The sequence below is a fragment of the Malaclemys terrapin genome, chromosome 13, assembly GCF_027887155.1.
Source record: "Malaclemys terrapin pileata isolate rMalTer1 chromosome 13, rMalTer1.hap1, whole genome shotgun sequence".
In the NCBI taxonomy this organism is placed as follows: Eukaryota; Metazoa; Chordata; order Testudines; family Emydidae; genus Malaclemys; species Malaclemys terrapin.
The window spans coordinates 1,271,366-1,292,406 of NC_071517.1; the positions used below are offsets into that span (position 1 = coordinate 1,271,366).

The 21,041-nt window shown below is 63.0% G+C and overlaps 1 protein-coding gene across 3 annotated transcripts; it reads right to left on the reverse strand.

The window, feature by feature from the left end:
* Positions 1-10,476: 10,476 nt before the first annotated feature.
* CANT1 (calcium activated nucleotidase 1) lies at positions 10,477-20,184 on the reverse strand. 3 transcript variants are annotated; one of them, XM_054047193.1, is made up of 4 exons: positions 20,104-20,184; positions 14,446-15,100; positions 13,931-14,134; positions 10,477-13,304 (listed from the first exon to the last, which is right to left on the reverse strand). In XM_054047193.1, exons 2-4 carry the CDS (start codon positions 15,077-15,079, stop codon positions 12,934-12,936), a joined length of 1,209 nt encoding a protein of 402 aa, XP_053903168.1. In that variant the 5' UTR covers positions 15,080-15,100; positions 20,104-20,184; the 3' UTR covers positions 10,477-12,933. The 3 variants fall into 3 exon arrangements, with proteins under 3 accessions (XP_053903168.1, XP_053903169.1, XP_053903170.1); XM_054047194.1 differs by lacking the exon at positions 20,104-20,184 and adding an exon at positions 17,350-17,491; XM_054047195.1 differs by lacking the exon at positions 20,104-20,184 and adding an exon at positions 17,233-17,316.
* Between the last annotated feature and the right edge of the window lie 857 nt (positions 20,185-21,041).

Below are 21,041 nucleotides of genomic sequence, written 5' to 3' on the forward strand. Positions count from 1 at the left end.
CTGGCAGTGCCGGCAGGGGAGTCGGGCTGTGGCAAGACAGCGAGCGCTGCCCCTTTCAAGCTGCCTCCTTGCACTCCCGACTCAAGCTGTGAGTCAATGCAGCCGTCTGCCTGAGTCTACAGAGAGTCTGAAACAATGGCTTGGAGAGGTGTGAACTGCCCCACTCATCTCAGTGGGGCAGGAATGCAGGTGCCCAGGGTCGCTGAGCTAAATACCAACTATCCCTGGTCAGTGCGGCATGGACAGAAGGAGACAAAGGAGCATGTTACGGCTAGAGCGAGGAGTGGGGCAGGTGGCATTTGGGAGATACCATGTCTTTCTCCACCCTCCCAAACTAAGGAGCTGAGCCCAGTAGAGCCCACAGGGGTGGTGTGGTGTGAGGGGAGCAGAGCCCACAGGAGCACCCAAACCCTGCTGTGGGAGGGCCCCTGCCTGGGGAGCCCAGCAGAGCCCTCAGAACATGCATGAGCATATTCTGAAAGTCTGCTGAATCTATTGCAAGTAGCGTCTCCAGTGGGCAAAGCTTGGCTTGTGGGCAGGGCTGGCAGAGCACCATTACTTCCCCCGCTCCAGTTCAGCCTGGGGGGCAGGCGACAGAGGGGCCAGGAGTCCCGTCCGCTGGCCCCGCTTAGCCCGCTGCCAGCCCTGGGTCCCGGCCACCAGTCCCGGGGGCTCTGCTGCCGGCCTGGGGTCCTACTGCCGGCCCCATTCAGCCCACTGCCGGCCCCAGGTCCTGGCCACCAATCCTGGGGGCTCTGCTGCCAGCCTGGGGACCTACTGCCGGCCCCCTGCCACCTGGGGTCCTGTCTGCCGGCCCCAGTCAGTCCGCTGCTGGCCCCGGGTCCTGACCACTGGTCCCGGGGGCTCTGCTGCCAGCCTGGGGTCCTACCGCCAGCCCGGGTCTCTGCAGCCGCCCCCAGCTGTGGCCCGCTGGCCCCAGCCTGGGGCAGTGAGGGGTGCAGACAGGGCAAGAGAGGGCACAGCTCAGCACCCCCACCTTAAAAATTGTTCCAGCGCCACTGTCCTGGGATATTTTTAAGTCCTGATTTGCTGCTTACATCACTATCGCATCACATGGAACAGCGCACTGCGTTTGACGTTGAGCGTGCCGTCTGTCACGATTTTTTTTCCACTGTAAGTTGAGGGGTACATTTATATTATATTATATTATATTTATATTATACAATCATGAGTGATGTGGAGAAAGTGGTTAAGGAAAAGTTATAATACAAGAACTAGGGGTCATCAAATGAAATTAATGGGCAGCAGGTTTAAAACAAATACAAGGAAGTTCTTCTTCACACAGCGCACAGTCAACCTGTGGAACTCCTTACCCGAGGAGGTTGTGAAGGCTAGGATTATAACAGCGTTTAAAAGAGAACTGGATAAATTCATGTGGTTAAGTCCATTAATGGCTATTAGCCAGGACGGGTAAGGAATGGTGACCCTAGCCTCTGTTTGTCAGAGGGTGGAGATGGATGGCAGGAGAGAGATCACTTGATCATTGCCTGTTGGTCCACTCCCTCTGGGGCACCTGGCATCGGCCACTGTCGGTAGACAGGACACTGGGCTAGATGGACCTTTGGTCTGACCCGGTATGGCCGTTCCTATGTTATGTTATGTTATGTTATGTTATGTTATGTTATGTTTGACAAAATGTCAGCTCCTAAGAAAGCAAAGTTAGGTATTCGTTCATTTCAGCCTCCTTGAACAGACACGTTTGGATTTATTCAAAAGAAGGACCGTGCTGTTTGTTCTTTCTGTTGTGAAAGTGTTGTTTGTCGCACATCCAGTGTTCGATGATATTTTCAAACGAAGCACGAGAAAACCTTTCTTGATGAAGCAGACAAGCCTGTATCAGTCAAAAAGGCAGTAGGAGAATATGAGAAGCAAAGCAGTGTTTTTAAATGCTTAAGTGTAAGTAAAAATCAAGCCAAAGAAGGAAGTTACAAGATTGCACAGTGCATTGCAAAAAACGGAAAGCTGTTTACAAATGGGGAATATATAAAAGAAGTTTTTCTCAGCAGTTTGGAGGTTTTGTTCAATGATTTGCCAACTAAAGATGTGATCGTATCTAGAATAAAAGAACTGCCTGTCTCTGCCAGAACAGTTAAGAGACGTGTAAGCAAAATGGCAGAAAACATTAACGAGAAGCAGACAACTGCATTAAAAGACACAGCAGTGTTTAGTGTTGCAGTTGATGAGAGCGTGGTTATAAACGACGTTCCACGCTTGGCAGTTGTTGCAAAATTTTGTGCTTCCGATGAAATCCAAGAGTTTTGTTGTCTAAAACCCCTGCATGACACAACAAAGGGGTGAGGATGTAGTGGAAAGTTTTGTAAACCATTTTGAAGAACGAGGAGTTGACATCAGAAAAATATTTTGTATGACAACAGATGTTGCTCCTGCCATGGTCGGAAAACAGAAGGGATTTGTAAAGTTACTTGAAGATCAAATTGGCCGCCCAACAGTCAAATTTCACTGTATCATCCATCAAGAAAACCTATGTGCTACAATTTCTAATCCAGAGCTTAATAATGTTATGAATCCAGTGGTGTGAATTGTGAATGTCCTTGTTGCTCGATCTGCTTTGACTCACAGACAGTTTCAAGCACTGCTAGAAGAGATGGACAGTGCTTATAACGACATCCCACTTCACAGCAACATTCGGGGGCTAAGTCGTGGCAAGGTTTTGGTGCGCTTTGTAAATTGTTTTGATGCAATCAGGGCCTTTTTGTTGGAAAAAGGACAAAACTACCCCGAACTGGATGGTGACAAATGGCTGTGTAAGCTCATGTTTCTAACTGACATCACCGCTCACCTAAACGAACTCAACCTCTGTCTCCAGGGTGCAGGGCAAACGGTTCTGGGGGTTGGCGGAGGTGCCTGGGTCATTGGGGGGGGTGACACCTTTCGGGGTTGCCGAGTTGCCTGGGGTGAACACTGCCCTGTGCTCACAGCGGGAGGGAGCCCTGTCTGTGCCCACCAGGGGAAGCGCTCCCCAGCCTCCGTCTGCTGACAGCACAGGCGCCCACTCCGGGCTCCGCGAGCTGGCTCTTTCCCAAGTTTCACACCCCACGTTGTTACTCTCCAGGCCCTGTCCCCTAGCCATGGAAGCAGTGCACCCCAGGTCACTGGTTACGCCTCGGCTCACCTCAGTACACTCTCCTTAGTACCAGGCACGTAGCCGGGTCTGTCGGAAAACCAAAGAGAAGCTGAATTAACAGAGCTCTGGCAGGGTTTGGAAACACAGAGTTACAGGTGAAAGGAAAACCCAGGACGCAATCTACAGCCGGCCCTTGTTGACAGGCTCCTGTCCTGTCGATATGGTGTTCCTCCCCCAAAGGGCACCTGGCGGCGCTTGTCCAGGCCAGAGAGCTGGGCCCCACCTTTCATCAGACCCTACCGCCGGCAGAGTGTCTCCCCCGTAATGAACACCCATGTGGGCACTTTCTTCATCCCGTATAGACCTGTAGCCCTTTGTCTCTTGCCCTGGCGGTCCCCTCTGCCGAGACTTTTGGGGGTTCTTTTGTCTTTGTAAATCCTCACGCCTGCACCTGGTCCAGGCAGTACCCCCAGCACGGCTCCAGAAGCGTCTGGTGCGCTCAGCGATTGGGCTACCCTGCGACCCGCCTCACCCCAGGGGAGAAGTTTCACTGCAGCAGTTTTGAAAGCCAATATCCTACGTCACAGAACTCTAGTTATCGTCTGTACAATCCTCTCCCCCTAACCAGGCCCATCAGCTAGTGCTTCACATCTGGCAGAGACCACACACGACCCCCGTCGGGGCAACAGTGAGATGACGGTTGGATGTGGGGTAACATACCTGCCGGGGTGTGTCTGGGCAAGTCTGTGTTATAGGAACATGAGTCACTGCCCCAGACTGCAGGAGATCAGCTGTCTCCAGATGGCACAATCCAGTGCCTCCCGAGACAGCTAGGTGCAGTGCCGGGTCACGCTAGCACGCACCCAGGGAAACATGGAGGGCTCCACCCTAAGAAACAGCCGGACCAGAACCTTAGCGGGGGCAACTCCCACTCGACTGCCCTGCGGCCGAAGGAACAAAGCGTACTGTAAAGGGTGTGAGGCGGCCAGCCGTCAGGGAAAGGCCTTGATCAGCCGTGCCCGCGGCCAGGCTGCCAGATCAGATCAGTGGAGCGCGTGGGGTCAGCAGTGGCCTCCGCTCAGTGGTGTAAGAGCCCCAGTCCCCTGCGCTGACCGCTGGACTTTGAGGACTTGCAGCTGGATGCAACTTCCCAGGTAGGGCCTGTTCTTACGAAGGCTCCTGAACTGGCGCCTCAGACCCAACCAGCCACACACGTACGGAGAGTCCAGATTGCCGAGCCCCACAGCTCTGGGGAGGAAGGGCCCCGCATCTAGGGACTGGCACGGCCAGCGCCCTGCAGGACGGGCCTGGCTTGTGTCAAACACCATCACAAAGCCAAGAGCCCTTTGATCCCAGCCGCCTGCCGAGACCTGGTCCAGCCTGGAGCTAGGCCCGAGCAGCCCTGGAGAGACCTGATCTGATTCAGCCGCGGCTGGCGGGAGGCCATTGGCTGTCAGTGACCAGCGGGCCGAGCCCAGACCTTAGCCCAGCCCAGCCTGGCCGAGCTGTAGGACTAGGCGTGCATAGAGGAGCTGTGCTGCAGTAACTGGTGCTGCTCCTGCCCCGAGAGTCGCCTGTCTGGGATGGGGGAGACCTCGGCACCTCAGGCTGAAATGAGCCTCTGCTGGGAGCCTATTCCGCCTGCCTGAAACAGGCTAATGCCCAGCGCCAGGCCCAGGTGCTCCGCCTGCCTGAAACAGGCTAATGCCCAGCGCCAGGCCCAGGTGCTGGAAGAACGGGGGGGCTGCCACACCCCCTGGCTTGAAGTAGCAATAACCCAAATACACGGATTCCGCCTTCAGCACCCCCACTATAAAAACCGTGCCAGGGCCCCGGTGCCAGGGGGCCAGGCAGGAATGCAGGGTGCCCTGCAGTGAGCCGAGGTGGCCCAGGTCCCTGCACCCCAGGTCCCAAGCTGGGCCTTTGCAGCTATGGTCCAGCAAGGCTCCCTCTGACTGCCCCCCCAACTCCCTTGTTTGATCCCTTAGCACCATGCTGGCCATCGCAACATGGCTCCAGCCGGGGCCCTGAAGGTACCAATAGTACAGGCCAGGCTCCACATGGCACCGTCCCAGCCGGGCAGTGAGTGCCCTGCCTGCCATGCTCTGTGCCCAGCAGAACGGATGAGACCCTCACCAAGACCCCCGAGCCAAGCCCAGGCCACAACCCCCACTGCAGGCTGAGGCCCAGTGCTCCAGGCCCCTGGCACAAGGCAGATCTGTGTCTATGCACAGAGTGTGTCCTGGACCCGGCGGTGGCAGCTGGTTTCCCAGGCTGGCTAGTCCTGCCCTGCTGGGTTAGGCAGTTGCCCCTGGCCACTTGATTTGTGCTCTGCAGGTCCCACAATCCCCTGTCTGTCTGGGGTGTGGCGTCGGCCCAGGCCCAGCCCCAGCCCCGAGCTGGCGCTCCCTTCCCCTGCCAGCTGTTAGTCATTACTGAGAGTACTCGGTTGTTTACGAGCATCTCTTTGTTTTCGCCTCCTGCAAGTTGGACTCTTAAAGGGGCGCATGTTTTCCCTCTCCCCGTCACATGGGGCCAGGTGCCGCCTAGGCTCACAGGCCCTGTCACACGGCAGAGCGGTCACTGGCTGCGCCTGCAGCTGGGGGCACAGACATAGGGCGGAGAAGGGACTTGTCTGAGATCACCCGGCAGGCTCATGGCAGTGGGAATGGAACCCAGGAGTCCGGCCCTTATTCCTGGACCAGGCTGCCCCCTCCCTCGGATTATATCCTGCCTGCTGACTCAGCGCTGCCCCGAGCAGCGACCCGCTAGATAAATGGGTGAGGTCTCGCAGAGCCAGAGGATCCCAGCCCAGGGAGCCACCCACAGCAGGATGCAGCTGGGGTGATCTGAACCCGGGCCTGAGCACAGCTGGGACTGAGCTATTCGACCAGGTCACCTGTTCCCCCATCAGCAGGACTCAGGGATGAGGGGGGAGGGGGGCACTTTTACATAACCAGGGCACCATGCGGTGTTGCCATGACAGTCAGCATGCCAGGCATGTCTGTACCTGCGTGGAGGCCAGTCACATGCATCCCCTTGACCGGGCTGGGGCTGGGTTGATGGGGAGCAGCTGTGGTGCCAGCCCCCAGCTGGGAGTTTGTTCCACACGCTTGCAAGTTGGTTCTGGCACAAAGCAAAACAGGGCTGCACTGGGGGCTCTGTGCCCTCCTGCCAAGGTGTCTGAGGCCTTTGCTCCCCTGGCCCAGCCCCTCCAGATGCCACTGGACCATCAGCCCACAAGGGAAGGCCTGGAAAGCAATGGGGAGTATCCCAGGGACCCAAACCCACAGCCACACGGTTTGTGGGAGAACTGGCATGAACGAACACACGAGAGCTCATCCCCTCCAGCAGGGGGCAGCAGACAGACACCCCCGGCTCAGCCCCCCCAGCTAACCCACATACACACAGGACAGCTGTGGGGTTAGGGCAGTGGTCTCCAAAGTGGGGTGCGCAAGAGGATCTTTCGGGGTGCGTGGCAGGTGGAGTGCCGCTGGAGCAGCGCCGCTTCGGCAGTTCCGGCAGCTTATTTTTTTGGGTTCGGCAGTTCGGGCGGGAGTCCGAGCGCCCTTTTTTTTTTTTTGCTTGGGGTGGCAAAAATTGTAGAGCCGGCCCTGCGGCGCGGCAGGGGATGCATGCTCAACAATTTTTTTACTGATGGGATGTGCGATCAAAAAGGTTTGGAGACCCCTGGGTTAGGGGAAGCACCTCGTAATCGGGGGGATGGGGGTGGGGGGTTACCTAGCGCTCTCCAGTCCCTGTGGGCTCCACCGGGCCACGTTCACACTCTGGGCGCCTGGTGCCAGGATGAGCTGCAGCTGGCCCCACATGTCGCTAGCCTCTCCCTGGGGGCTGTGTGCATGGGGCAGGGCTGCTCCAGGCCCGGGGGGGGGGGTGTAGCACTGCTGGTTGTTTTGAGCGTACTGTAGCTGACCCCCGTGATGGGGTGTGAACTGGCCCAGCGATGGGAGGGGCACAGGCAGCCGGGGATGGGGGGAGGGATTTGCCCTGAGCCTCCCAGCCCCGCCCCGCCCTGCAGAACCCAGCTGTAACCAAGACATGGGTGCTGGCAGGAAGGGGGGGGGGGGGGGCGGCTCTGGCCTAGTTCCTGGCCAAGGCAGGCCAGGGGCTCCCTCTCCTCCAGGCTGTGCCGGGGGCACGGGAACAGCAGGGGGCTGCCCCTAGTATGTCATTTACTGCAAAGCCTCCCAGAGTCCTCACCCCGCATTCGGCACCCGCTCTGCAAGGCAGCTGCGGCCTGCACGCCCTGAGCCAGCGCAGTACGGGAGAGCGGCCGGGCGCAGGCATGGGGCTGCTGCGCCCCTTCCCAGCCAGCCCTGCTGCTGCAGGGACGGCACGTGCTGCTCTTGTGACCTGACTTCAAACTACAATCCTAGGCCCGGAGCAGGGTGGCCCCTGCTGCCCACAGCTGGTACAGCCGGGGAGCCCCCGGGACTGGCCTTTGGTCCCCTTTGATCCCCCCTGGCCCCGACAGACTCTGGCCCCACGCGCGGCCTGTGTACTGCAGCCAGCGTGGATCCCGCCTGCTGGAAGCCTTGCAGACCTGCAGCCTCTGATTTCACAACTTCCCTGGCAGGCTCCATCCCTCCCCGGCCAGCCAAGGCGAGAGAACTCCCGCCAGAAAGGCAGGCGGAGGGGGATGCCGAACCGTGCCACAGCTACATGACTACCCCGCCGCCCCCCAACTCTGCCACTACCAGCATGAATTCAACTCCAGCGTGAGGGATGGCTGGTGATCCCACCCATAGCCTCATGTGGCAGTTCACCCCATTCACCATCCTGAGGAGGTTAAACTGGTTCCCTGGGAGACCTCTCCAATGCGCTGGTGGATGCTGATTAGCATGCGCACGGTGTGGGCCTCCAGCTGACCAGTTCCTACCATCGCTGGAATATGCAGCCCCAGTCTCTGCAAAGTGGCCTGAGGAATCCCAGGGAGAGCGAAGCAGCAGCTCCAAGCCCCTGGCTGGAGAGGGCCGCGTGCCCCAAGTCTCGGTACCCACAGAGCCTCCTTTCGTCTGGCTCCGCGGGGTCTCTGGGAGAGCGCTGACCGAAGGGCCTGTTCTCAGGCTGTCGTTGCTTGGAGAGCACAGAGCCACCAACATGTTATGTGCCTCCATAAGCCCTAGGTGCTGCCCTGAGCCAGGTCTGCTGCCTTACCATGAGGGACGGGTATTTCGTGTGACCTTCCAGCCTCCCAGGGGTCTCTTCCAGTCCCTCCTGCTTGCGTTGGGTCAAAGCAGAAGTCAGGGCTTGCAGGGAAGCAGTAGGCATTCAGAGCAATGACTTACCATCGGCGGGTGTCTACAGTCACAACACAGCCACTGCACGGCTGTAGTGCTTCCGTTAGACAGAGGGGTTCTCCTGCTGCCGGAGTTAATCCCCCTCCCCGAGAGGCCGCGGCTAGGCCAACAGGAGAAGTCTTCTGTCAACCTAGCGCTGTCTACACCAGGGGTGGCTCGGCAGAGCCGTGTCCGGGGTGGGGTGGGGTGGGGGGTTTCACGCCTCTGCCCTGAGCCACGGAGCTCTGCCGTGTGCTGTTCAGTGCAGACCGGCCCTTAGAGGGTGGGGTGCCCATTTGAGAGCAGGACCTGCTCATCTGGGAAGCAGATCTCTGCAGTCGACCTGACCTTGAACCCTTTCATATTTTCATTCATTCAGAGGCGCTTCAGCTGAATATTGTCCAGCTTCTTTTTCATGGCCCGCAAGGGGCCAAGGGGTCACTCCCGCAGTCAGGAAACCACCAAAGCAGCGTCCTCCACATTCACTTTACTTACCAGGGGCTACAGCCATTCTGAGACAGCCCCATGCTGCAGCCCAGGGGAGAGCCCACCATGCTCCAGCGAGCATGCAGCAACGCAGCCTCCATGCACCACTGGGCATGGGCAGCGGGGCCTAGATCAGTTCTGCCCCCAGGGTCAACCCTGCATGCCCCACATCAGACCCCAGTAGCAGGGCTTTCCAGCTGCAGGAAATCCTGCCTCTGGCCGCTGCATTTATGAAAGTGACAAGGAGCAAAGGTAAGGAGCGTGAGACAGAGCCTCGTCTGCACTCCTGCAGGGACACAGACGGCTCACAGGTCCTCGCCACAGTCGAGGGGCCAGCCAAACACCACAGGGCAAGCGTGATCCGGGCATGGGGCCAGGGCCTGAGCACAGGGCTCTTCTGCCCCTTTCAAGCACTCAGGCTTCTTGTTCTGTTTGCTGGCAGCTGCTACTGGTCACCATAGGCTCCGTGGTGCTGGGCGCAGTCCCGTGAACGCTGCAGGTGCTGCGGGGTGGTGGCTGGGGGGACAGAGATAACGGGCAGCTGGAAGATCCCAGGCATTCAGGTGCGCTCGCTGGCCCCGTTGCCCAGAGCCCTGGAACAAAGGGTGTTAGACTAGAGGCTGGTAAGAGGAGGGGCGTTGTGAACGTGGGGGTTAGCAATCCGTAGCCCCCCAGGGCCGTGGGCTGGCGAGCCAGGGGAGGGGAGCAGCACCAGTCGAGGACGAGCTGCCCAAGTCAGCGCACTGCCCCACGCCTTCCCCGCCAAGCCGAGAGACGGGCCAGCTGAGCCCTCCGTGGAGCCCATTGGGGCTGGACAGCCCCCGTTCCCCCCTGCATTGCCAGGTGCCAGGGCTGTGTGGATGGGACAGCGCAGCCATGCGACACATGCCAAAGAGAGAGCCACGGGCCTGGCCTTTGGCGACTCAGTGAAACGGCAGTGCAGCCAGCTTTCCTGGAGACCTCAAAGCGTTTCCCAGAGAGGGGCATGGGGAAACTGAGGCAGGGAGTGAGGCGCCCACCGTCGCAGTGAGTCAGCAGCAGAGTTGACTTTCCACTCCCATCGCCTCATGCACCAGGCGCTGCCCGAGCTGGAAAGGAACCACGATCCCCAGGCTGGCAGGGGCACAAAGCCTCAGCACGATTAACACCGCAAATCCCTCCTGCTCTTGCTCTGGGGGGCCGGCGCCCCGCCAGCTCTCCAACTGACCATGGGGCCTCCCTGGACGCCTCTGGTAAAAATCACCCCCCAAACCAGAGTGCCTCAGGCCTGCAACGGGAGCCTGGGTGCCAGGCGCTGCACCGCCAGCAGATGGATGCTGCCACCTACTGACGCAAGTTGGTTTTCCAGCACGGCAAGACGTCAGCCCCAGAGACCCCCGGGAACCCGCTCTGGGCTCAGCACCGACACCCCACTGGTGCCTCAGGGCAGGGCCTCGACCCTCGGTCCTGCTCCAAGCGTGCTGGGAATGGGGCCTCAGGAGAGCAGAGGGCCGGCCCACCAGACCCTGCAGCGAAGCCCCACAGAGGAGACCAGCGGCAGGAGCAGTCAATGGACAGAGCACAGGCCACATCTGGACCACCTGACACTTTTGAATGGACCACAAAAATCTGTTTATTTCCTGGTTACTGTTAGTGCTAGTGTGGTGTGAAACGTTTCTCTCAAGTCTGGACCTTGACAAAAAATAATTGACTACCCTGACCAACAGCCTCTGCGCCCCACCCCCCGGGAACACAGAGCCAAGGCCTGAGTCAGGTCAGCACGGCCTGCCACAGGAAAGGGGAGCCAGTCTCTGCCACAGGAACAGGCCAGGCGCTCCCCCCTCCGCTCCCAGGGGGCATGGGGCAAGACAAGGGAAGGGGCAGCACTGCAGCAGAGCTCTCCCACCCCCAGGACGGAGACCCACAGCTACTGCGCTGCACCAGGCAGCCAAGGGCTCTGCGAGGTCTCCTGGCCGAGTGCCACCCTGCCCCAGTCTCTGGGACTGCTCACAGGGGTGTGGGATGCTCTCCTGGTGCCAGTGGGGACCCTGCGTGTGCTGGTCTGAAAGTGACGCGTAGGGCAGGTTCCTCTTTCCCTGCACTGTACCACTGAAGTGTGTGAAGGGGGCTCGCCAGACCCTAGCCCACAGGACAGGATATCGGGGCTCCAGCCAGGGAAAGGCTGCCTACAGAACGGACCTGCTGTCCGGGCGAAGGAACCCTGCTGGAGATGTGCCAGCGAGCCCATTTCAGCAATACTGCCAGCACCGATTGATAAAGCAACATCTGCCCAGCTCCCACACAGCCAGAGCCTCACCAGGACAGGGGAGGACTCAGGAACAGGCCAATCCCATTCTGCACTGCAGCCATTTCCAGGGGCCGGCCACACTGCGCTGTTGGCTGGAAAGCTGCGTGCCCGTGGTTGGGATTGTCCCGTTTCACTGCCCCCTATCCAGCGCTGGAGGACGCCCTGCCCACAGAGCTGGAAGGCGATGCGCTCACCCCAGAATGGTCTGGTTTATCGAATGGATACAGCAGCCAAGCACCACATCCAGGTCACAGAAGAGGGGCCGGAAAGTCACTAACCAGGTGCAAATGCTGCATCTGTCAGCCAGCAGGGCAGGGACCAGGCAGGGGCCTGGGCCAGAGCTTGTGTGGATTCCTGCCTGACTTGGCCTGTTCTCCATGTACAGCGCAGGAAGGCAGGCCTTGGGGAGGGGCCAGGGCAGAGGGACTCCTGGCCTGTGGGGCAGATACAAGGACAAGGCTCCATTCAAAGTCACTTAGCCATTCCCCTCCCCTGCCCAGCCAGAGAGTGGGGTCGGGCCCTCCCCAGGGGCACAACAGAGGCCAGGACCCCAGAGCACTCTGAAGAGGAAAGGGCCTTTGCACAGGCCCCGCAAGGCCGGAGTACCTAGGGACAGCCCCTTGGGCCAGAGGGAGGCATGGTGGGGAAGCAGCTTGTGTCAGGAGGGCCAGGCCACTGTCCCGGTCCCTTCCCAGGGCAAAGGAGCAGGGAGCTGAGAGTGGCAGCAGGCCAGGGCAGGGCCCTCAGGGCTCAGCGCAGGGTCAGGCGCTGGCCTGCTCCCATCCCCAGAGAGCTGCAAGTCGGAGCCCTAACCTGCCGAGCTCGGCGCCTGCCCCAGCCAGCGGGGAGGGAGATGCCAGGTAAGCCAGGAACAAGGGCCGGGATGGGCAGGCGGATTCAGAGGGGACGCCTGGCCAGTGGCTGTAAGGGAGGGAATTGGACGCCCCGGCTGGGATCCCCACTTCTCCAGCATGGCGGTTCCCAGCAGGAGGCCCCGTGGCACAGAGCAGAGTGAAACCCTCACACGGCGTTCGGGGGCATTTCACTTTGGTTCATTTAATCTGTTAAACGGCCCAGGCTGTAGCATGGCTCCCTTCCGACCCAGCCAGGCCCTGCGCATCCGCCCGGCTGCTCCACAGGCCGTGCTGCAGCCACGCAGGCAGAAGAGCAGCGTCCGGGGGCTGGTTGCTATCCACCAGCCGACTGGGCACGGCCCTGTTGGCACGAGCTGCTCCCACTCTGCTGTGCACCGCAAAGGCCCTTTGTGCTGCGGGGAAACTCCAGGGTCACGTAGCAGCGGGAGCACCAGGCTGCGGTGCGGGGCCCTGCCTGTGGGAGGGGAAATCATGGGCCAGTCTCAGAGATGCTGGGCAGGAAGGAAACGCCCTCCGAGCGGCTGCCTCACAGCTTCGCTAAGCTCCCTGGAGACCTCCCCTGTCAGCACCCAGCGCTCTGCAGGGCAGCCTAGGAAGGGCCCTGGGGTGCAGGACAAGGGCTTGCAGCCCTGCAGAGGACCACGTGGAAGCTTGCAGTGATGGCCTTTCACCACCAGGTGCCGGGGCCCAGACATTCGAGCCACGTGTGCTGCAGCAACTCACCAACATGGTAACCCAGAAGCCTGGGACCCAGCCCCGGAGCCACCTCCCACAGGGATCCAGGCCAGGTTAGGAGCAGCGCGCCCCCCACGGCGACTACGTTCAGGCAAAGCCCCACGCGCCCGACCCCGGGGCGTCCCCACCAGGACACAGTCCCTGTTAAATAAACTCAATCCCTTCGTATTTCATGGCCCCGATCCTGGTCTCCGGCAGCAGGAAACGCCCGTCCAGCGTGAAGGCCATGATGTAGGTGGCGATCTTGCCATCGTCCTCCTCCGATTTCAGGGCCACGATGAGCTGGTCGTCAGTGTCGGGGATGAATTTGAAGGAGGAGAAGCCGTGGGTCGGGACCGCGGTCCCCACGTGGCTGACGGCGATGTCGCCGAAGTCCTGCGTGGCTCGCAGCAGCAGGTTGGTGCCCCGGTGCTCGTCGGCCTTCTCGTCGTAGCGCTCCTGGCTAGCCCGGCGCGGCAGGAAGAACCAGCGCTGCAGCGTCTCGCTCCAGGCGGCCGACTCGTGGATGAGGTAACCTGGGGAGGGCAGGGCCAGGGTGAGAACGACTCCTAGGCAGGCAGAGCACAAGGCTGGGAGCCAGGGGCTGCCTCTGCTATCTGGATGTGACAGATGCCCTAGGCCACGGCCCCCTTTCCTGGCACAGGGGAGCGGGTGCCAGCAGACCCCCTCCTCGCTGGGATTCCCGCTATGCTGCATGGATGGTGCAGAGCTGGCAGCCAGCAAATCTGGACAGGGCGGGAGGCCAGCCAGGCTGAAGTAGCATGCCCACGAGGAGCAGATTCCCCCTCCCAGCTCCCCTAACACAGAGGGCAGCACACACCACGGCCCTGCTCCGGGGGCTTCAGACTGCCAGCGCGCCCAGGGACGGCACCCTGCTGGACATGGCTCTCCCACCACTGCGGGCACAAGACTGGTCACAGCACGATGGGCAGGAGGAGCCTAGCCCCTGGCACCCAGCCCCACCCACATCCCCTCCCCGTGGGTGGGGCGAGGGGAGGTTCAAACCTCCAGTTCCTTTAGCACTCGCATTGCCCCTCGCAGCCTGGAGGGTACAGAATAGGGAATTCCTTCCAGGCCCTCCCAAGTGCAGATGGGACTGCTCAGGGCTGTGGGGCGGCTGGGGGCGAGCCCCACCTCTTACCTGGGGGTCTGATGCCAGCCGCTGCCCTCAGGGCGTTGTAGTTAGACACCCAGTTCTCATGGCCCACGTCCCCCTTGGAGCCGACCACCTTCACCCACTCGGGGTTCTCATTCATCACCTCCCCGGTGGCCGTGGTCCACTCCTTCCCCAGGCCACCCACGTACAGATGTTCATCCTTCACCGCCAGCCACTCCGCTTTAAAGCCTAGGCAGAGAGACCCAGTGTTAGCTTGCACAGGGGACCTCAGCGCTGCAGTCAGGGGAAGGGGGGGATGCACCCACAGGGGATAGGGCCCCAAGCAAGGGCAGTCTGGGCCAGCAGGGTAGGTCCCCCAGCAGTCAGGAAAGCCTCTCCCAGCCGCTCCTTGGGGGGATTCCCATGGCCATGATCCACAGATGCCCAGCAGGGCATGAAGGGAGGGGCTGGGCTACTGGTCACCGGGCAGCTCAGCTCTGGCTGCAGTTTGGCCTGGATCAGGCTGCGGCAGGGAAGACGAGGGGAGAGGCAGAGCTCACCTTTGCCCACGGTGCCATCCCCATCTGACAGGATCACCCAGGGCACCACCGTGGTGCCCTCGATCAGGTAGACCACTCCCGTCCGGTCATCCACTGCATACAGCTTCCCGTTGAAGACGACCAGCTCCGAGAGCTCCATGCCTCTCCCCTTTTCGGCCAGATGCGACTCCAGCAGGCTGTCGGCCCGGTCCCACTCCACCGTCACTCTGTCCCCGCTGGCCGACAGGGTCAGGTAGCCCTTCTTCAGGTAACTGAACCAGGTGTGCTCCCGTGAGCCCCTGGAGCCGGTGTCCAGGTCGGCAATGACCCCGATCCGGTAGCGCACCCCTTCTGAGTTCCTCTGGGGCGGGGACAGCGGGTAGGTGTCATTGTACCTGTCCCCGGGCAGCAGGCTGAGCCGCCGGTTGTGGGCGTTGGCCGGGGCTGGCCTCCCCGTGGCCGAGCGGTGAAAGCAGAGCAGGAGCAGGACCAAGGCGACGCTGAGCGAGGACACCAGGATGGCCTTCCAGCGCAGTCGGAAGCGGGGGTCAGCAGCCTTGGTCATGGAAGCTAGGACGGGAAGGCCACCGACGCTGATCCGGAGCGGGTTCATAGACTCACTCCATTCCAGGCGCTGGCTGGGCGGGACGGGCATCAGCCTGGGGGGCAGCAGAACCTGGCACCGAGCAAGCGAAGCGACAGGGTGAGACAGGGCCAGAGCTGGGTGGGGCTGTGCTCTTGTCCCAGGGTAGCTAGCAGGACCCCGGCCTCCGCCCTGCCACCAGCAGCACCCATGGGGTGGGCCTGTCTGCTGACATCCCTGCCCCCGGCACACGCTCATCATAGCCTCAGGACAATGGAGCCGCTGGTGCGCCCTGCTCTGCGGGCAGACCTGGGTTCAACTGACAGGTAAGTGGGAAGCCCCCGAGAGGGCCCAGAAGATGGGGTGCCCCATCTGGGGAGTTCCTGTAGCTCGCTGAGGGGAAGACGGAGCCAAGACTGGCTGGAAACAAGCATCCCCTGCCCCACCCCACCCCTCCCCCAGCAGCTCCACTGCTCCGGCTGGGAGGGATGGAAAGTGCGGGAGCATCGGGAACAAAGGAGAATCGACCCCGCGCCTCTGAGCGGGACGGCCAGGGCCCTGCCAGGCCCAGAGTACCCCTGCCGAGGGATCGCCCCAACTGTAACTGGCATGGCCTCCCTGGCCACAGGCACTGCCCTGCAGATTGTAAACAGCAAACCCCGCAGCTCTGCAGGAAAGCGCGACCTGCAGTGCACCGCGGCCCACAACGGGGAGACGCCCAGTGAAGTTCACACAGCCATGGAACCCAGGAGTCCTGACTCCCAGTCACAGCCCCTCCGTAACATCCCCCCCTGATTTAACCACCACCTGGCACACACCCAGCCAGCTACCGGTGCCCACCCATCACGAGCGAGAGCTGGTGGGGGACCAGCTCTGGCAGCATCCCTGCCAGGCACTAGAAGCCCCCTGACCCACACCTGGCACTATGCCATCCCCACGGCCCATCACACACTGCCCTGCAGCCGGACCCCAGGGTCTCGCAGCGTCACCAGTTCTGCCCTGACAACGCTGCAGGTACAGGGGGCGGGGATCGGGGTTCCCTGGGAAGGGAGGGGTGGCAGGAGAGGGCCTGACGCCCCCTGCCCTACGGCGTCTGCACCAGACAAGGGAAGCAGAAGAAAGACGAGAGCCCCAGGCCCCACTCCCCTTGCAGCCTCAGCAGCTCACCACATGGCAGAGCCCAAGCACCAGCCGCTCTCCACCAGCCCAATCCTGCACGAGCCCCACAGCAGCGTAGCGAAACCCAGCAGGGCTGCCCAGCCCCCTGGCTCTGCCTAGGGTCCCGAAATGACCCCTCTATCGGCTCCCAGAGAGCGAGGGGCCCCACAGCTGCCGGCTCAGCTCTGACTCCCGCACTGGCAGTGAGGCAGGCAGCTGCATCCTGGCGCCCCGAGCTGCGGTGCTGCCTTGGACGAGAGGGTCTGAAGGGTGAATGCCAGCGACCACAGAGCTGCACACAGCATGCCCAGAAACCCCAGCTGGGGGAGGGGGCCCCACTGCCCCGGGAGTTACAGGGATGTGGGGCAGGAAGCGGGGAAACAGCAGCACAGGAGAGCCCCCCAAGGGGTGTGGGACGGAAAGCAGCAGCCAGCCAGCTGTGTGCTCAGCCCTTCCCCGGAACTGACCTCTGGGGGCTCCCAGCCTGCAGGGGGGAAGCACAAGCCCTGGCCTAACAGTGTGGAGAAAGGCCAAGTTCTCTGGCTAAGGGCATAAAGCAAATTCGTAACAGCCGGGGACAGGCCCCCGAGAGCCCTGGTCACCCCTCCCTCCCCACTTCCAGAGCCGGGGACGGGCCCCAGGAGCCCTGGTCACCCCTCCCTCTCCACTTCCAGAGCCGGGGATGGGCCCCGGGAGCCCTGGTCACCCCCTCCCTCCCCACTTCCAGAGCCGGGGACAGGCCCCAGGAGCCCTGGTTCCCCCCTCCCCCCACTTCCAGAGCCGGGGACAGGCCCCAGGAGCCCTGGTTTCCCCCCCACTTCCAGAGCCGGGGACGGGCCCCAGGAGCCCTGGTCACCCCCTCCCGCCCCACTTCCAGAGCCGGGGACGGGCCCCAGGAGCTCTGGTTCCCCCCCCCCCACTTCCAGAGCCGGGGACGGGCCCCAGGAACCCTGGTCACCCCCTCCCTCCCCACTTCCAGAGCTGGGCATGGGCCCCAGGACCCCTGGTCACCCCCCTCCCACTTCCAGAGCCGGGGACGGGCCCCGGGCGCCCTGACTCCAAGTCACCTGAGCAGTCAGGTCACACCCCCCAGATGAGGACGAAGATTCCCAGGCCGCTCCGACAGTCCAGGGGATCCTGCCCCCCAGCCAGCAGGAACGGCCTTTGTCTCAGGAGACACTTGCCTTCCTGGAGCCTGGCGCCCCTCCTGGGGCGAGCAGCCGGCTGGGCAGGGTCCGGGGGGGCAGACCCAGCCCCTGTGCTCTGCCGCGGCCCCCTGCTGAGTGGTGCAACAGGTGCCGGAACAAGCGGCTACGGGTGCTCGGCCCCTCCCTGAGCAGGATCCAGGAAACGGCAGAGGGATCTAGCCCTAGCCAACCACGTCTTCTTAAAGACACAGCAGCCCTTTCCCTCCTCTCCCCGGCCTAGCCAAGAGGCCAGTCTCCGCCCGGCCTGCTCACCCGTGTGCCTGCAGCGTGCCCGCGGCCTGGGAGGCGGCCGGGCCAGGGAGGCCTTGGGGAAGTGGACAGGGGACTGGACTCGATGACCTCTCAAGGTCCCTTCCAGTCCTAGAATCTATGAATCTAAGTCACTTTGCCGGCCTACCAGCCTGGGGGCAGGGACTCACTAGTTAATGACAAGGGCAGAGCCAGGCCAGGAGCGCCCCAGCTTGACAAGCCAGACGTGCCAAACCTGCTCTGGTGCATTGGGGCCTTCGCCTCCCAGCCCTTTCCTAGCTGCTCTAGGACTTCTGAGGTAGAAACAGCCTTTATTTGGGGGGGGAAGGGGGGGCTGCAGCTGTCCCAGGGCCCAATGGGGGGGGGGGGGGTGCAGCCATCTGCCTTCCCTAGCCAGCCGTGCCCCAGGGAGGGGCAGTCCTGCCAAGGAGGCCGCTCCTTCACCCGGGCCTGCTCGCAGAGCCAGGCTCTAGTCACCCAGGGCCTGAGCTCGGCTTGCCAGGAAACAGGGAGACACCCCTGTAACCGAGCAGCATCCCTGGGGCAATAACCCCCCCGACACCAGGGCACCCCATGGCCAGGAGCGACAGCTGAGCGCCCGCGTCCAGCACATGGCCCTGCAGACCCCAGGCCAGCGATGCCCTGTAAGGGGCAAACCTCTAGCAGGCTGGCACGAGAACCTGGCAATCAAGGTGCCTTAAGAGAAGCTCTCCGGGGAGGGGCTGGATCTACTGCCATCCCCCAACTCCCCAGCCCCCCTAGGTTAACAGCCGCTAGCTGCCCTCCTGGGAAGCTCCCCAGACAGCCCGGCTGCATGGGGAAGGGATGCTGGCCAAGTCCCCAGAGCAGCCACGACTCCTGCGTGCCTTCAGCAGGCTGCCCAGGGCACGAAGAGAGGCCTCATTGAGCCAGCGGGACCGAGGACTGGGGGAGGCATTGTCTGCTCGCTCTGGAGCGCAATGCTGCACTGGAGCGGAGGGCCTCGGGGCACAGAGCAGGGGCACAAGCACAGACACTGCAGTTCCCCCCACGAGACTCCCCCTGTAGATCGTGTGGGGCAGGCCAGGGATTAGGGAGCGCCCAGTGGGGGGGGGGGGGGGGAGGGGGGAGAGAGATTTTAACACCCACGAAAGCCAGGGACATAACCAAAGACAGTGAGACCGTAAGCCACAGGGAGACACAGTACCACCTCCTCCGTACAACTCTACCCGAGCACCTCCAACCTGCCCCCAGCTTCTCCCCACATGTGCACAGCTCGGCCCGTGCCCCTCAGTCCTGACCCACAGACCCTGCTATCCCAGCCCTGCCCCCCCAGCTCTGCCAGGGCCCCTCAGTCCTGACCCAAAGCCCCTGCTACCCCAGCCCTGCCCCCCCAGCTCTGCCAGTGCCCCATAGTCCTGACCCACAGACCCTGCCCCCCAAGCTCTGCCAGTGCCCCTCAGTCCTGACCCACAGCCCCTGCCAGCCCAGCCCTGCCCCCCCAGCCCTGCCAGTGCCCCTCAGTCCTGACCCACAGCCCCTGCAACCCCAGCCCTGCCCCCCCAGCTCTGCCAGTGCCCCTCAGTCCCGACCCACAGCCCCTGCCACCCCAGCCCTGCCCCCCCAGCTCTGCCAGTGCCCCTCAGTCCCGACCCACAGCCCCTGCCACCCCAGCCCTGCCCCCCCAGCTCTGCCAGTGCCCCTCAGTCCCGACCCACAGCCCCTGCCAGCCCAGCCCTGCCCCCCCAGCTCTGCCAGTGCCCCTCAGTCCTGACCCACAGCCCCTGCCAGCCCAGCCCTGCCCCCCCAGTGCCCCTCAGTCCCGACCCACAGCCCCTGCCACCCCAGCCCTGCCCCTCACGCCCCCTACACACGCTGCAGGCAGGTGCAGAGGACACGGAAGGGAGGCTCAGGCCCAGGCCCGGGGCAGGACTCCGGGGACAGACCCCGACTCCAGCAGCCAGGGCCAGGCCAGCGGGGGAGAACGAACATCCCTGGGGCAATGACCCCCAAGGAGACCCGCGGGGCGCTCTCCCCTCCCCCTCCCGTGCAATGGGGCCCCCCCGAGTCTCCCAGCACCAAACACCCCACGAAAGAAACCAGAGCAAGCGCGAGACAGGGGAGGGCACAGGGCCGGGGCCAGGACGCCTGGGTCCCATCCCCAGCTCTGCACGCGGAGGGGGAGGGGGGACCAGGACGCCTGGGTCCCATCCCCAGCTCTGCACGCGGGGGGGGAGGGGGGACCAGGACGCCTGGGTCCCATCCCCAGCTCTGCACGCGGGGGGGGAGGGGGGACCAGGACGCCTGGGTCCCATCCCCAGTTCTGCACGCGGGGGGGGAGGGGGGACCAGGACGCCTGGGTCCCATCCCCAGCTCTGCACGCGGGGGGGGGGGAGCAGGACGCCTGGGTCCCATCCCCAGCTCTGCACGCGGCGGGGGGGAGCCCACCCCCATCGCACGGGGGCGGGGCGAAGAGCCCCCGGCGGTCACGGCCCCGCTCACCCGGGCTCCTCCCCGCGGCGCCGGCCGCCGGCTGCTCCGGGCCTCTCGCGACGCGCCGCTCCGGCCGGGAGGGGGAGGGGGCGGGGGCGGGGGCGGGTGGAGAAAAACGCGTCGCAGCGCGCAGCCGCGGGCCCGGGGACTCCAGCTCCCGGCATGCTCCGCGCGCCGCACTACAGCTCCCGACACCCCCTGCGCAGGCACCCTGGAGGCCGCTGGGAGATGTAGTCCGGGCGGTTCAGGCTCCGCCCTCTGCAGGGCCCCGCCCGTGGGGCTGTTTGCGGGGGGGCGCTGCCCGCCCTCCCCCCCGTGACAGTCCCACCGTGCGGCGCAGCACCCAGGACCCCGGCCCTCCCCAGGGCCTGGCCCCCTCGGGCGCCCCTGCTGTGCCCAGACGCCCCCATCGCCCCCCATCAGCACCGTGGGGGGAATCCCCTCCTGAGTGCGACCTGGCGCCCCGACGCCGTGGTGATGGGCAGCACACGCTGCTCGGACATCGGGCGCTGCAGGCCTTGGCACACGATAATCACCCAGGCCCCAGCCCTGTGTAGGGTGGCCGGCTGCCCCAGGATCTCGGGGTTCTGTCCCAGGAGGGCTGCAGGGCGCCCAGCCCACGGGCTCTGCCGTGCGGTGTGATGGGCTCAGATCTGCCCACTTGCTTGGCGCTCAGAGGTGGCCACCCTGATTGGATTCTAGGAGTGGCAGTTCCACTCAGCGGCCTGCTGTGTCAGCCTGCTCCAGCCCTGCCTCAGGGGCACAGCGCCTGAGCACCGTCTGCCCTGCACATCTCACTGGGCTCTCACTCGGTAGCCAAGGATGAGGGGAGAGAGCCAGGAACACGGGAATGGCCAGAACACACCAAGGTCCCACCCAGTCCCGTGCCCTGTCTCTGGCAGCAGCTGGCACCCAGTGCTTCAGAGGAAGGTTGAGAAAATCTGTTG